The following is a 13,915-nucleotide window of genomic DNA, read 5'->3' as shown; positions in this document are numbered from 1 at the left end:
CACACACACACACACACACACACACACACACACACACACACACACACACACACACACACACACACACACACACACACACACACACACACACACACACACACACACTGTGGTCGACTGCCCGACACCCGGAAGCCTCACCCTATCCCCCGTTGGTAACCCAAGGAGCAGCGGAGCCGGGGACCCAGACATACAATCCAGAACCCAGGCGCGGAGAGCGCGGACCGCCGGGGAGCAGGAAGACACCAGGCCACACCCTCCCAACGGTCGGATGCCGCCAGCAAGGCAGACAGAGGAGCCAGTGAGGAGGAAAGCGGGAAACTGAGCAGTTGGGCGGGAAAACGGGCGAGCAGCCAGGCGAAGCACCACACAGCGCCAACCGACACCCGCGGGCCAGAAAACCCCAAAGAGGGAGCGGGAGCACCGCACCCCAAGCCGCAGGGAGGCCAAGCACCAGAGCCGAGAAGGCGAGACGAGCAGCAGACCAGCCGACGGACCGTGACCGTGACAGACAGTGGCCCAGCAGAGCACAAAGCGCAACGGCGACAAACGCCCAAGCGCCCAGCAGAGCACAACTCCCCCCAGCGGACCCGGCCCCAGGGCACTCGTCCCCCCACCCCCACCCCGCCACCCAGGCCCACAGTATCCGCAAGCATGACCAAGCCCCAACCCACCAGCCGGCCCGGCGCCCCAGCAGCCGCCGCAGCACAGCAACCATAAGCCCCCGCGGCGGCACACGGGCCACCCGCAGCACCGGCACCGCCCCCCGGAGACCGCCGAACCCGCCCCAAGAGCGCAGAGGCGCCCGCAGCACATGTCAGTCCAGTGGAAGCACCGCAAGCTTCCCACCCCGGCGCAAGCCCCGGCATCAACAGGCCCCAGAGGGCCACCCCAGGGAAGGGCAGGTGAACCAGACAAAGGCATCCCACACGCCAGGCCACCCCGGGCGAGCCACCGTGACGGCCAGGCCCCCGGCCACACCGCCGACCCTGGCGGGCAGGCGCCGCGGTGTCCAATCAAGCCCGCCCCACCCGTGTATGTGATAAGGTGTGATTGAGTCTATAATGCAATTTCAAAAAAAATAAATAAATAAAATAAAATAAAAGAGGACAGCTATGAAAAGCTGGTCTCTGTGTCCCTGAGGGGTGTATCTGTGTGCATGTATATGGGGTGTATGTGGATGATAGCTAATGATGCAATTAAAATCGGGGGACAGCTGCCGCTCGGAGGGCCCCTCACCTGACCAGCCCCCCCAAACCCTAAGTGTCTACTCTGCGATTAAAATTGGGGGGCAACAGGTCAGTGGCACGGCAGGAGCAAAGGAGCCCCACAAGGCAGCTCCCCTCCCCAACCACGCCCGACCGTAGGCCACCCCCCAAAGTCCTATATGTATGTGAGGTGGTGCAGTGGCACAGGAAGGACGGGGGCCCCATACCCCAACGCCACCCAAACCAAGCAGGGGGGGGACCAAGGACACATGACCGACCGGCCGCCCACCACAGCCCAGGCTCGGGCGAGCCACAGGCCGCAGGACACACCACAGGCCCTACCCGGCCCGCCAGAATGCCCAGTCCGGCCCACCCAACCCCCCAGAGACGATACCCCCAGCGCCCCCCAACACCGGAGGTAGCGTCCACAGCGCCACCCCCAAACCGCCAAACACCACGGACCAGCCACATGCCCCAAGGCAGATCCAACCGCCACCAGGACAGCGGGAACCGCGCCCACACGCCTCCCGCATACCACCACGGCCGGCAAGGGAGCAACACTACAACGACCACAAGAGCACCAGACCCCACATAGAGCGGAGCACGGCCACACCCACGAAGCACGCAAGCCAGAGGCGCCAGGGAGGGACAGAGAAGCAAGCACCGCATGACAGGGCCCACGAGAGGAGCGGCCCCCCGCCCGGCGCCCAACCAGATGCCCCCGCCTGCCCCGCCGCAGACTGGCCACCACTCCACCCCCCGCCCATCATCCAACACGCCAAGGGAGAAACCCCGGCGGGAGGGAGACAACCGCCGGCCAGGAAGCAGAGACCAGCAGGTAGCAGGGACCGCCCGCCAGCCCCCCGCCAGCCCCACCCCCAAGCCCCCGGCCAAAGCCACCCCCAGACCGCCCCACCCCGGAGCAAGCATCCCCCCGCCGATCCCGACCAGCGCCACGCAGAAGAACACCACCCCGCCCGCCCCCACCCGCTCACCTGCCTGCGGCCCCCGCACCCCCCGCCCACCAAGCCACAGCGGCTCCGTCCCTGAAGGGAGAAAGCAAGGGATCCCCCCCACCCCAGCACCACGCACCCCCCACCCCGAGCCCAAACCGCACATCCGTGACCCCCACCTCCGCGCCCCCAGGGAGCTGTAAGTTTAACCCGTTTGTTTTTCTACAGCGAATAGGCTAACCTAGCATGATGTTAAAATGTGAACATGTCCTCCTGTCCCACTCCTTAAAAGGGATAGTCGGGATTTTTTGACATGTAGTTTAATGACAGCCCCATCAGCAGTGTAGTGTATCAACAATGACTTTCCCCCCCTTCGTCCCGTTGGTTTTTGGTGCTGATGAAAGTAGTTCTGGCTCATTGGTGGGGTCACTTAAAAGGAAAAGTGCTCTTTTTTTTTTTTTTTTTTTTTTTTTTTAGGAATTTTGCCCATCATCCACACACAATCCTCCTGTGAGACATGAACACCTATGTCTCTCTTGTTTTCTGTGCGTTCTAAAAAAAAAAAAAATGGATAAAAAGAGCCAACTCATTATTGCACTTTTTTTGTCAAAAAAGACAAAAAAAGTCTCCAAAAAGCGCCAACAACGCCCCATTTACATATAATGTGACGTGCATATTAGCCAAGCTACAGCGACATTGCTATTATTATTAACATTGTTACGCCGATCGAACTACATGACTTTGTCACTGAGCCAGAACACACGGGCTAGCTACTAGCTTCACCACAGGCTAGCTCGTAGCGAGTCAGCGTCGCGCTCACAACGCCTCAGATACTATGAAAAGGTAAGGCCACATATTCAAGATGCCGTCACCGCTGCTGTGTTTTTATTTCTGAGTTTGGAAAAGTTAAAGCTAGGTGCAGGTGTTCGTTTCTACGCTATGTGAAATCCATGCGCCGAGCGAGGAAGTTTCAGGTAAAGCTTAGAATGGCAAAAATACGCAAAATACGGTAAGTACTACATGTTATCATGAATCTACCTGTTACTATGTTGTCACAGCATGGATAGAAAAGCTTGTTGTAGGTGTTTGTAGGCGGAATAGGTGTGTCTCTATTATGTACAGCAGTGGGCTGTGGCTTTTATATGTTTACCTGTCTCTTTAGCTGTTTTTATAGGGATCATGGATGATGGGCAAAGTTCCAAAAAAGGTGTACCTTTCCTTTAAGCAAAGCGTTTGGCTTCTCAAAACAATATGTGTTCAAAACTGTCAACCGTGCACATTTCCACCACCTGTTTGACAGTGTCACCTATACTCACAAGCAGAATACCAGCATACCAGCATATCCCAACAAGGCTGTGATGTCAGCAAGGAGGTGGCCGAGTAATGGTTTGGATGGGAATCATTGGGAGAGCCTTGGCAGGCCCTTTATGGCCATTGAAGGTGTGAAAATGACTAACTAAAATGACCTTCATGCATGACACGATGCACCATCTCATGATGCATTGAATACCGACCTCTCACAAAGACACTCGCATCTTCTTCCGCTGTCGAACACATACGTAAACAAGATGGCCGCGGTGCTCCGGCGTGGAAGTAGATACGAGTGTCTTCGTCACATACACATGAACGCACAGGCTTGTGCAGGACTGCGGCGGGAGACAGATGTATAATACCAAGCACTCTGATTTTTTTGCTGCAAATGTAAGGCATATTGTTTTGACAAGTCAAACTCTTTACTTAATTGTCCCCAGCAACTAAGCGGAACTACGTTCTTCATCACGGAAACCTGACCAGAACTGGACTTAGGAGACCAAGTGGGGGGTAAGTCGCTGTTATTGGACTACACTGCTGATGTCATGCAACCTCATGTCAAAACATCCCAACCATCCCTTTAACATGCAACTTGGCCTCTTCAAAGGTTAGGGATTGTAAACAGCTTTTGCCTTCAGTAAATGTGACCTCCTTATGCTGCAAATTCAACAAATGACCATTTTGGGTTCTTAACCAGTGAAATGCTTTGAAACGCTGTTGTGCATAATAATGTGGAACGGTGCTTTTAAGTTTTTATTTTGGGGAAAAATATACTGTTGTCATTAGGAGGTTTGTTCAATAACATTCAAATTGTACTCTAAAGGTTGATGACGACTAACCCCAACCCCTACACAGTGTACAAACACAGCGGATTAGTATTAAAGCGATACACACGCACACGCGCACGCGCACGCACACACACACACACACACACACACACACACACGGGTGTGTTCCCACTAAGTTACTGAAAGGACTTTTAAAAGGGTGTAAATTCCAGTACATGACTGTGAAGCTTATGTCAAATTGTTGAAAAAAAATCAAATGAATGTGACCTTGAAATGGACGCAGAGCCATTTCAAGTTTGTTTTAAGATTTGTGACTGGGGGCGGTGTGGAAGTGTTCAGCGCACCGTAGATGACGTCCTGTCTTTTAACAGCCTCTCTCTGCAGAGTCCTCAGGTAGTCCGGGTCAGTGGCCACGCTCCACGACTCCGCCTCCAGGTTCTGGCCGTCGCTCTCCAGCTCGCCTCGCAGCAGAGAGTAATGACCATCTGAGGGACACCACGAGTCACTTTGCGGTCATGAATATCGGTCGTTATGATGACCGTGATGTCGAGAGGGGCTGACCTTCGAGGTTGATGGGCTCAGCCAGGGAGGAAGCCAAAGAAATGGCGTCCTCAGTGGAGAGCTTCAAGCGCGGGCCTTCCACCTCATCCATCCCTGTTAGAGCAGCTCTGCTTGCAAAATGAGGACAGACGTTCATGTTAAAAAGGTCATGAAGTACAGTTGGCTGTACAGCTCTGCATGATGTCAAACATGAGGACAAAGAAAAGTGAAAGTGTGTGTTGGGCACATTAGGCTACATTCACACTGCAGGGTAAGATGCCCAATTTCGATTATTATTATTATTATTATTATTTTTTTAAATGTGGTCTTTCACACGACCAAAAAAGACGCCACCTGTTGATGTGTCGAGATTGTGCCAGCGTGTGCTTTAGTGATGTGCGGTACCACCGATTTCATCTACGATACGATACCGGGTCAAATTCAGGCTAGTGTTGGCTATGCCAATATTTCTCGTGACTTTATTCTTTTTTCTCTTAAAATTTGTGACTTCATTTTCATAAATGTATGACTTTATTCTTGAAATCCCAGATTATTTTAACACTCTTGTAACAGGCATTTCCTGAGACAGCTATAATTATTATAATAAATTTGCGACATTATTCTCTTAAATTTACGACATTATTCTCGTAAAAGGTACTACTTTTTTTCTCGTAAATTTATGACTTTTTTTCTCTTAAATTTGCGACATTATTTTCGTAAAAGGTACAACTTTTTTTCTCTTAAATTAGCGACATAACTCTCGTAAATTTACGACATTATTCTCGTAAATGTACTATTTTTTTTTCTGGTAAATGTATGACTTTTTTCTGGTAAATTTATGACATTCTCGTAAATGTACTACTTTTTTCCAGTAAATTTACAACGTTATTCTCGTAAATTTAGGAATTTATTCTTGAAATCGGAGATTGTTTTTTTTTAGTTGTTTTTTGTTTTTTTAAATGTCTAACTCTGTCGTAACAAATAAACCGTGAACAAGGCAAAATTACCTACATTTTTTATGACGTTGTCTTTCGTCACAGCGGGGGGGTGTCAATCAGAAGCTCTAAATGTCTGTTTGGGTTATTCACTGATTGATGGTGAGGTAATGGGGCGGCATGGCTCGTCGCTATACAAGTGGAGTCATTTACAATATAGACAAGCTAATATACAAGAGAAAAAAAAGGTGCCAAAATCATCTCTGAAGTATCAACATTTTGATTTGAGAATCGACTGCAGAACATGAAGAGCTGGTATGGGAAGTATCACTGCTTCAGTATCGATCCGCACATCACTAGTGTGCTCTCTTGTGGCAATTTGAAGGATTTTGTGCAACGGGAGTGAATGATTCGGCGTAGGAGATGAGGAAGGAACTCTGAATTGTGCTGTTCCCACCGACATGAAAAAATCAGATGCAGGTCACACATGAGCAACAAAATGGGAATTGAGCTGCAGTGTGAACGTAAGCTCTGTGTCGGACGTGACGGCCATCACACCTGAGACTTGTGTCCTTGTACAAGGATGAAGCAGCTTTGTCTTTGGTGGGGGTGACAGTCATGCCTGGACCGAGGAGGCAGCCGAGGGTGCCATCAGGTGCTGCTGGGGGAAGAAAGGGAGACTCTATTTGGGCTTTCATACACTGCCTCAGTTATTGTACGGCCAAACATGGCGCTAACAAATGAATATGTGTCCCTGCATATCGCTGCACAAAACTCGGGGACCAAAGAAAGAATCCCACGCTTGTGGCGTTCTTAACGGAGATAAAGTGTTGAGCTGAGGACTGCACAGAAGCAACACTCACCAGCCAAGCACCTGAGAGGGCAGTGATTTCAAAACATGTCACTGAACACACCTACACGTACCTTCCCTCAAGCCTTCCCCTTGGCACACAAGCTACCTGCCGCAGCACAGACAGTTCATGTCAAACACAAACACTGCGTGTGACAACTAAACGTGCGCTGCAAGCACGGGAACTGGTTGGGCAAAGAAGCGCTAGGAAGCGTCGGCTCAAGTCGGACCAGCTCTCCAGCAAACAAGCGCACTGTGGGAACGGCGTGGCAGCCGAGACGTGAGAGCGGATGCACGGTGCAGAGCACGTGGATCAACAGCTAACCTAATATCCTCATCATGGAAAGTTTGTGTTTGCTTGTCTGTGGCCGTCGGGCGGCATGCCAATACGCACTCCAGGGTCAAACACAGTGATCCTCCCACGCCTCCAACAATCTTTGATGGTAAATTAGCAGAGGCGTTCCCAGGGCACACACCCTCTGCTGTCATGTGGTTGGCAACGTACTGTACACCACAGGGGCTCGCAAAAGTGGAATTTCAAGACACGCTTCAAGGATCCACCTGCTTGCACCTGACTGCATTCTCATAACATTATCCCCAACATGACGTCCCATGGCGCCACTCCATGCAAAAGGCTTCAAAAAATGACAATGCATCCAATAGAACACAGGTGTCAAACACAAGGCCCGGGGGCCAGATGTGGCCCGCCACATCATTTTATGTGGCTCACGAAACCTGGGGAATAATGCATATCAATAATGCACTTCACCTTTGTCCTTCTAAATGTATTTGATCCGTCATTTTGACAGACAAATGTTACTGCATGCAGTTCTTCTAAACGTCAGTATTGTCTAATCATGCAGCAAGATATTCCACGCATTTTTCAAAAGTAAATACTTGAATGTCTGCTTGTCACCATGACATCCTCACTTCACTTCTCATTTCAAAGCAAGTTATCCATCAAATTGTTTGTACAAATATAATAATCCAATGCATGGGCAATTGTGTAATAATATGATGAGGTTCTATTCATATTTATTTTCATATATACTGACAGTTACAAGTGGCCCTCTGAGAGCAGTCGTAACTGCGATGTGGCCCTCAATGAAAATGAGTTTGACACCCCTGCAATAGAACATCAACCTCAGGTGTGCAGCACCTGTGTGCCTTCATCTTATTTTCAAAGCAATTCAGGACTATTCACTGGGGCTGCCACCAGACGAGACCACACACGACAAAAAGACGAGGCCACACTTTAACACGACTTTTAAGAAAAGTATAACGTAATATAAAAATCATATATTACGATATAATCGCAATCTATTAATATCATTTCTAATAGATTACACTCTTCTGCATTGTGTGTGTGTATGCTAGCGGCCCCGCCTACACCCACCGAGACAAAAAGAGACTGTACGCGTGACAAAAGGGCTCACTCCGTTCATGGCCTTGTTCTATGGAATACACGTACCAAGGTGCTGACAGCAATGCACAGAGCGAACAGCCACGCATGCACGTGGAGATATATAGAGGACGGCAAAATGATCAAGCTCATTTTCACTTACTGTGTGATTGATTCACTAATTAGCGTCCCAGGTCTAGTGCCCATGAGACTTTTTTTCCCCTAGACGAGAAATCTCATAACTTTAAATCTCACGAGATCCCCTACTAGTCACACAAAATCAACACTACACACACAGTTGTTAATGTAAAAAAAAGGGGTGCACCAAGCACACCATAAAAACATGAATTCATGTCTAATATGAAATTATATGAATATTACATCAGTTCAGCGCATTTTGCTTTGTCTGTTTTTGTGGCAGCCTCACGAGAATATAAACAATTGGGAAATATCTTTGTTATAAAAGTTCAAGTAGATGTTCCCACATGCTACCATTACCTGTGCTAACCTTCACACGGAATTTATTCCATTAAATATATTATTTTATGAATAAAAGCTGGTATTCATAATATATCCATTTAAAGAGCCATGTGAAACTTTAGTATGAAAGTTCAATTAACAAAAACTGTATTTTGTAAAACATATTTCATTACATTGTCATACACTAGTGGTTTTCAATTATTTTCTGTCATGCCCTGCAGAATCCCGCCCATGTTTAGTTGTACAGTACACCCTGTAGAAGAAAGTAGTATAGTTGTACAGTACACCCTGTAGAAGAAAGTAGTATAGATGTACAGTACACCCTGTAGAAGAAAGTAGTATAGTTGTACAGTACACCCTGTAGAAGAAAGTAGTATAGTTGTACAGTACACCCTGTAGAAGAAAGTAGTATAGTTGTACAGTACACCCTGTAGAAGAAAGTAGTATAGTTGTACAGTACACCCTGTAGAAGAAAGTAGTATAGATGTACAGTACACCCTGTAGAAGAAAGTAGTATAGATGTACAGTACACCCTGTAGAAGAAAGTAGTATAGTTGTACAGTACACCCTGTAGAAGAAAGTAGTATAGTTGTACAGTACACCCTGTAGAAGAAAGTAGTATAGTTGTACAGTACACCCTGTAGAAGAAAGTAGTATAGATGTACAGTACACCCTGTAGAAGAAAGTAGTATAGTTGTACAGTACACCCTGTAGAAGAAAGTAGTATAGTTGTACAGTACACCCTGTAGAAGTAGTATAGTTGTACAGTACACCCTGTAGAAGAAAGTAGTATAGTTGTACAGTACACCCTGTAGAAGAAAGTAGTATAGATGTACAGTACACCCTGTAGAAGAAAGTAGTATAGTTGTACAGTACACCCTGTAGAAGAAAGTAGTATAGTTGTACAGTACACCATGTAGAAGAAAGTAGTATAGTTGTACAGTACACCCTGTAGAAGAAAGTAGTATAGTTGTACAGTACACCCTGTAGAAGTAGTATAGTTGTACAGTACACCATGTAGAAGAAAGTAGTATAGTTGTACAGTACACCCTGTAGAAGAAAGTAGTATAGTTGTACAGTACACCCTGTAGAAGAAAGTAGTATAGTTGTACAGTACACCCTGTAGAAGAAAGTAGTATAGTTGTACAGTACACCCTGTAGAAGAAAGTAGTATAGATGTACAGTACACCCTGTAGAAGAAAGTAGTATAGATGTACAGTACACCATGTAGAAGAAAGTGAAACTGTTGATGTGTTAGCATTAGCGTTCCTTACAGCCCGTTGTTTTTGATGGCCGGCCACGCCTCAAATTCATTCATTCATTCACGCCGGCAGCGGGAAATTCAGGTCATTCCTCACAACAGACTGAACGGGACCAGCAAGTCTGCCGGGTCGCCTGCAGAGGACAGAGGAGGCCAGCAAACACTGGAAGCTGCCACTCACACAAAGACAGCAACCAAAAGTGTTGATCAGTCAGAAACACTAAATGCCGTAGACGTGCAACGTACTGTATGTGTGCACTAACATGTATTCATTCTCTTCATTCGTGTGTTGGGGTATCCCAAAGTGTTTCAGTCACTGAGGGTGTTTGCAAAGTATGTTGATGGGGTGAAAGAAGACAAGGGACATTTGGTACTTGCGTGCATACTCAGCAAAGCCTAAGTAATATACTGTAGCTCTGTGCATACATGACAGAAAACTATGCTAAGAATCATCCTCACCGACACCGATGGGGGAAGAAAAAAAACAAAAACAACTAGAAAAGCACTTGGAGAGCGCAGACCTCCACTAAGCGCCATAATTCCCCCCATATTTTTTTCAAGATTCAAGAGTTTTATTGTCATATGCACAGTAAAACAGGTAGTTCTGCTATGCAATGAAATTCTTATTCTGTTCATTCTCACAAGAAAAGATAGAAAACACAAGAAAATGAATAAGAACATAAACATAAATACCAATAAATTAAGCAACAACAACAGAAGAGATATTAATACAAAAAAATAAGTAAATAAATAAATAAATAAATGAAGTGCTATGAGTGTGTGCGTGTGTTACGTGCGGCGTGTGTGAGTGCTTCGTTGAGAAGCCTGATGGCCTGTGGGTAAAAGCTGTTTGCCAGCCTTGTGACTGACACCATAAATATTAGTCCTACATCTATCTTTTCAACATATCTAGATCGCTAATGTTAGCATGCTAGCAGCGCTAACATCTAGCATAATAGTGGCAAGTGTTTAGACAAGTGTCTAGCTATGAAAATGGCTAAAAATGCTACTGTGATAATGTTAGCATGCTAGCAATGCTAACATGTAAACACATAGCATAATAGTGCTAAGTGTTTATATATGCGCCTACCCACAAAAATAGCTAAAAATGCTAGTATGCTAGCAGTAGCATGCTAGCAATGCTAACTTTAGCAATCTAAATATGTAGATAAGATTAACGTAGGACTATTTGTCTTGAATCCGTTAAGAAATGTGGCAGTTGTCGCATTTAATAATTAGTTGTAGGGAAAAGGATGAATTTTGTGAACATTTTGAATTTTAATCTCCACGCTGCTCTTGACAAAAAGGTAAAAAGGCCAATGAGGATCACAGGGCGACAAAAGAGCAAAATTCAACAACTACTTAAAATGTTTTTATTGCACCAGATTGTTTGATTGTGTTTTGTGTGACAACATCCTTGTGCAGTCATTTTGGATTCAAGTTAAAAAGGAATAATCCACAACCCAATGACTTGTTCAAAGGAAAAGTGCACTTTTTTGGAATTTTCATCATCCACAATCTTTATGTGAGACACACACGTCTCTCTTTTCTGTGCATTCTTAAAGATATAAAAACAGCTAAAGAGGGGCAGCTAAGAATGCACTTGATGGGATGCACCTATTCCACCTATAAAGCCTTCTGAAAAAACCTGTAAAAAGCGCTAACAACGCTCCATTTCCATAATGTGTGCTGCATATCAACCAAGATACAGCAACATTGTTATTATTATTGTTATCAACATTGTTACGCCTGAGAACTACATTACTGGCGTAGTGACACCTCACCACGCCACAGCGGCTAGCTACTAGCTGGCTAGCGACTAGCTTCACCACACACTGGCTCACAATGCCTCAGGCCACTAGCGAAAGGTAACACTACATATTGGAGCTGCCGAAATCAATGCACCCCGCAACATCTGCCGTTTGATGCCCCTGCGCAACCTGAAGCTCCATTGTTCCATTGAAGGATCGTGATGGTGGAAAACATCTCAGGTGGGATCTCCTTGTCATGCCAGTAATGTTGGAAGCCACCACGACCGTCAAGGGAGAATAACACCTTCTTCCACCTTTCAATGTCCCATGTTTGCTGCTCGCCTGCAAATTCCAAAATGGCATTTCCTTCTTAAAAGCCTTCTCTGGCAGATGGCGTCTGATGGTTACTGGACCGCACTCGGCACCAGTAACAACCTTCTTTTGGGCCGAGGATGGTCCCGTGCCAATGGGAACCTCCGGCTCATTTTTTCGGGGTCTACCACTTGACTGCCTTTGTTCAATTTTTAAAAAATGGCTTCCAGTGGGGGGGGGGGGGGGGGGGGGAAATCAGACTGCACCGGCTTGTCGTTGCCTTGCAGACAAGGCAATAAGAGAACGATGACGATAGCCACCCACCCACCGCTGCCCTGTCGCAGTCACGTGACCAGAAGTGAGCTGTGACGATAAACCAACATCATTTCTGAAAATTTCGACGGACATAACTCGCCCAAGTCAAAAGTCTAAAAGAGCCTTGGAAAGCGGAAGACGACGGATGTCTTTCTTCTTCTATGGTTTGGTGTGTCACGTGGTTCCGCCCGTGTGTTTGTTCACAGCGCCACACGTAGGCGTGCCTTGTGTATTACATCGTTTGAACTGAGTGATTCGTTCCCGTCTGGAAACAAATATTTACTAATCCGGCACAGTATGGCCGCCACTTTTCAACCCGCCAAAAAAATTAAAAAATCAATAAAATCTCAGTAACGTTCCTGTGTGGACCGGGCCTAAATCATGTTCAGCCCACATTTTTGCCAACATTTTTCCTTTTAAAGGCTGCACTATTAAACTTTTTACAGCCTATTCCACTTGAATGCTTCTTTGCAATAAATTGCTGACTCAAAACAGTATTTTGTTTCCCTCCCATTCTTTGTCTTTGCAATTTGAAGCTCTACTTAGAACCTCCTTAAGATCCAACACTGCCAAATTTACATTCTTGCACTTTTCCAACTACTCTTAATATTTTGAAGGGGTGCACCGTGGGCGACAAATGTGCTACAACATCCACACTCATAAATGATCCAAAAACACACAAACGCCATAAAGCAATTGCAACAGGAACGTTAGCGTGGCGTAGGTCTTGCAAACTTCCCTTTAGCACCGTGAACGTGCAGCATATCTCTCATGCAGTTGTTTTTGAGGGACTTGTGCGTATGTTTTGGGCATTTGTTTTTTTATCTTGCTGCGTTTGTGCAATTGCGGCATTTTTCATTTGTAGAGTTTTCCCACTGCACGTGTTTATGGTGCTTGTGTGTTGTTGGTTTATGAATCATTTCTGTGTCTGGTGCGCCTGCTGGTCTCTAGAGGCTATGTGGACTTCTATGCTAACTATTTCCATTCACATCAAAGCATTCATTCGCAGGATGAATACGGTAGGAAGGATACGGTATGTATTTATGAAAGCAACATGATGAGCTAGTGCTCCTGGGAGTTACAGTACTGACATATTCCATTGTGCGGCTGCGTGATATCCATTGTTTATCTTCTACAGAAGTTAAACGCACTATTTTATCAGGCAGGCAGCTTTGGTATCACTCCGCCCCAATGATCCGTCATTCCAACTGGCACGAGACATGACAAGCAAATAAAACATCACTACGCCAGCACAACATCCATTTCTACCCAAAAATTAGATAAATATATGCTGCAGGGAGGGGAGTAAGAAACCAAACAGTCAACAGCGTGTCGTTTTAAATAAACAGTTTCGGTCGAGAAGACAAACAGGTGCGGAGTCAAAGGTCGCGACAGGTGACACGGCGACCTGCGCGTGCTACTGCAGCGCTAGCCAGCATCAACTAACACAAATATAAACTTCTTACATAAACGACATCCTGATTAAATGACAGTCTCTTGTCTTGGGTGTTAGATGAGCTTGTGGCATTTGTAACCAAGCTCATAATGACTTCAAGTGAGCGTACAAACCGAGCTAGCCACGTTAGCTTCGGAGCTTCCAGAATGTTTGGAATTAGTTAGCAACATGTCGCCCTTACAAAGGGGTCAAATGGTTACATTTCTCACCTTGGATGGTGGCAGAAAGGTCAGCGCTCCCACGGGAAGGAGTTGGTGTTGGTTTCCAAGGCAAAGGAGAGTCAGAAGTTGTTTCTCAGGGGGAGGAGGAAGAACAAGTGCACTCATGAGGAGGGAGGAGTGGGGAGGGCGTTCAAG

The 13,915-nt window shown here is 46.4% G+C and overlaps 1 protein-coding gene across 7 annotated transcripts in view; it reads right to left on the bottom strand.

Annotated features, from left to right (window-relative positions):
* arhgef18a (rho/rac guanine nucleotide exchange factor (GEF) 18a) overlaps positions 1-13,915 on the bottom strand; it is a 24,732-nt gene extending 10,817 nt beyond the window's left edge. The window contains exons 1-4 of one of the 7 annotated variants that reach the window (XM_054767009.1): positions 13,769-13,915; positions 6,291-6,393; positions 4,819-4,925; positions 4,602-4,742 (exon numbers count right to left, since the gene is read on the bottom strand). In XM_054767009.1, the coding sequence (XP_054622984.1) occupies positions 4,602-4,742; positions 4,819-4,925; positions 6,291-6,352 (310 nt within the window). In that variant the 5' untranslated portion in view covers positions 6,353-6,393; positions 13,769-13,915. Of the gene's footprint in view, positions 1-4,601; positions 4,743-4,818; positions 4,926-6,290; positions 6,415-9,738; positions 9,896-13,768 lie in introns of all 7 variants that reach the window. The other 6 variants (XM_054767010.1, XM_054767016.1, XM_054767011.1 and 3 more) reach the window with 6 other exon arrangements.

The sequence above is a fragment of the Dunckerocampus dactyliophorus genome, chromosome 2, assembly GCF_027744805.1.
Source record: "Dunckerocampus dactyliophorus isolate RoL2022-P2 chromosome 2, RoL_Ddac_1.1, whole genome shotgun sequence".
Classification (NCBI taxonomy): domain Eukaryota; kingdom Metazoa; phylum Chordata; class Actinopteri; order Syngnathiformes; family Syngnathidae; genus Dunckerocampus; species Dunckerocampus dactyliophorus.
The sequence above is the reverse complement of the archived record's forward strand: the minus strand, read 5'-3'. Positions and strand labels throughout refer to the sequence as shown.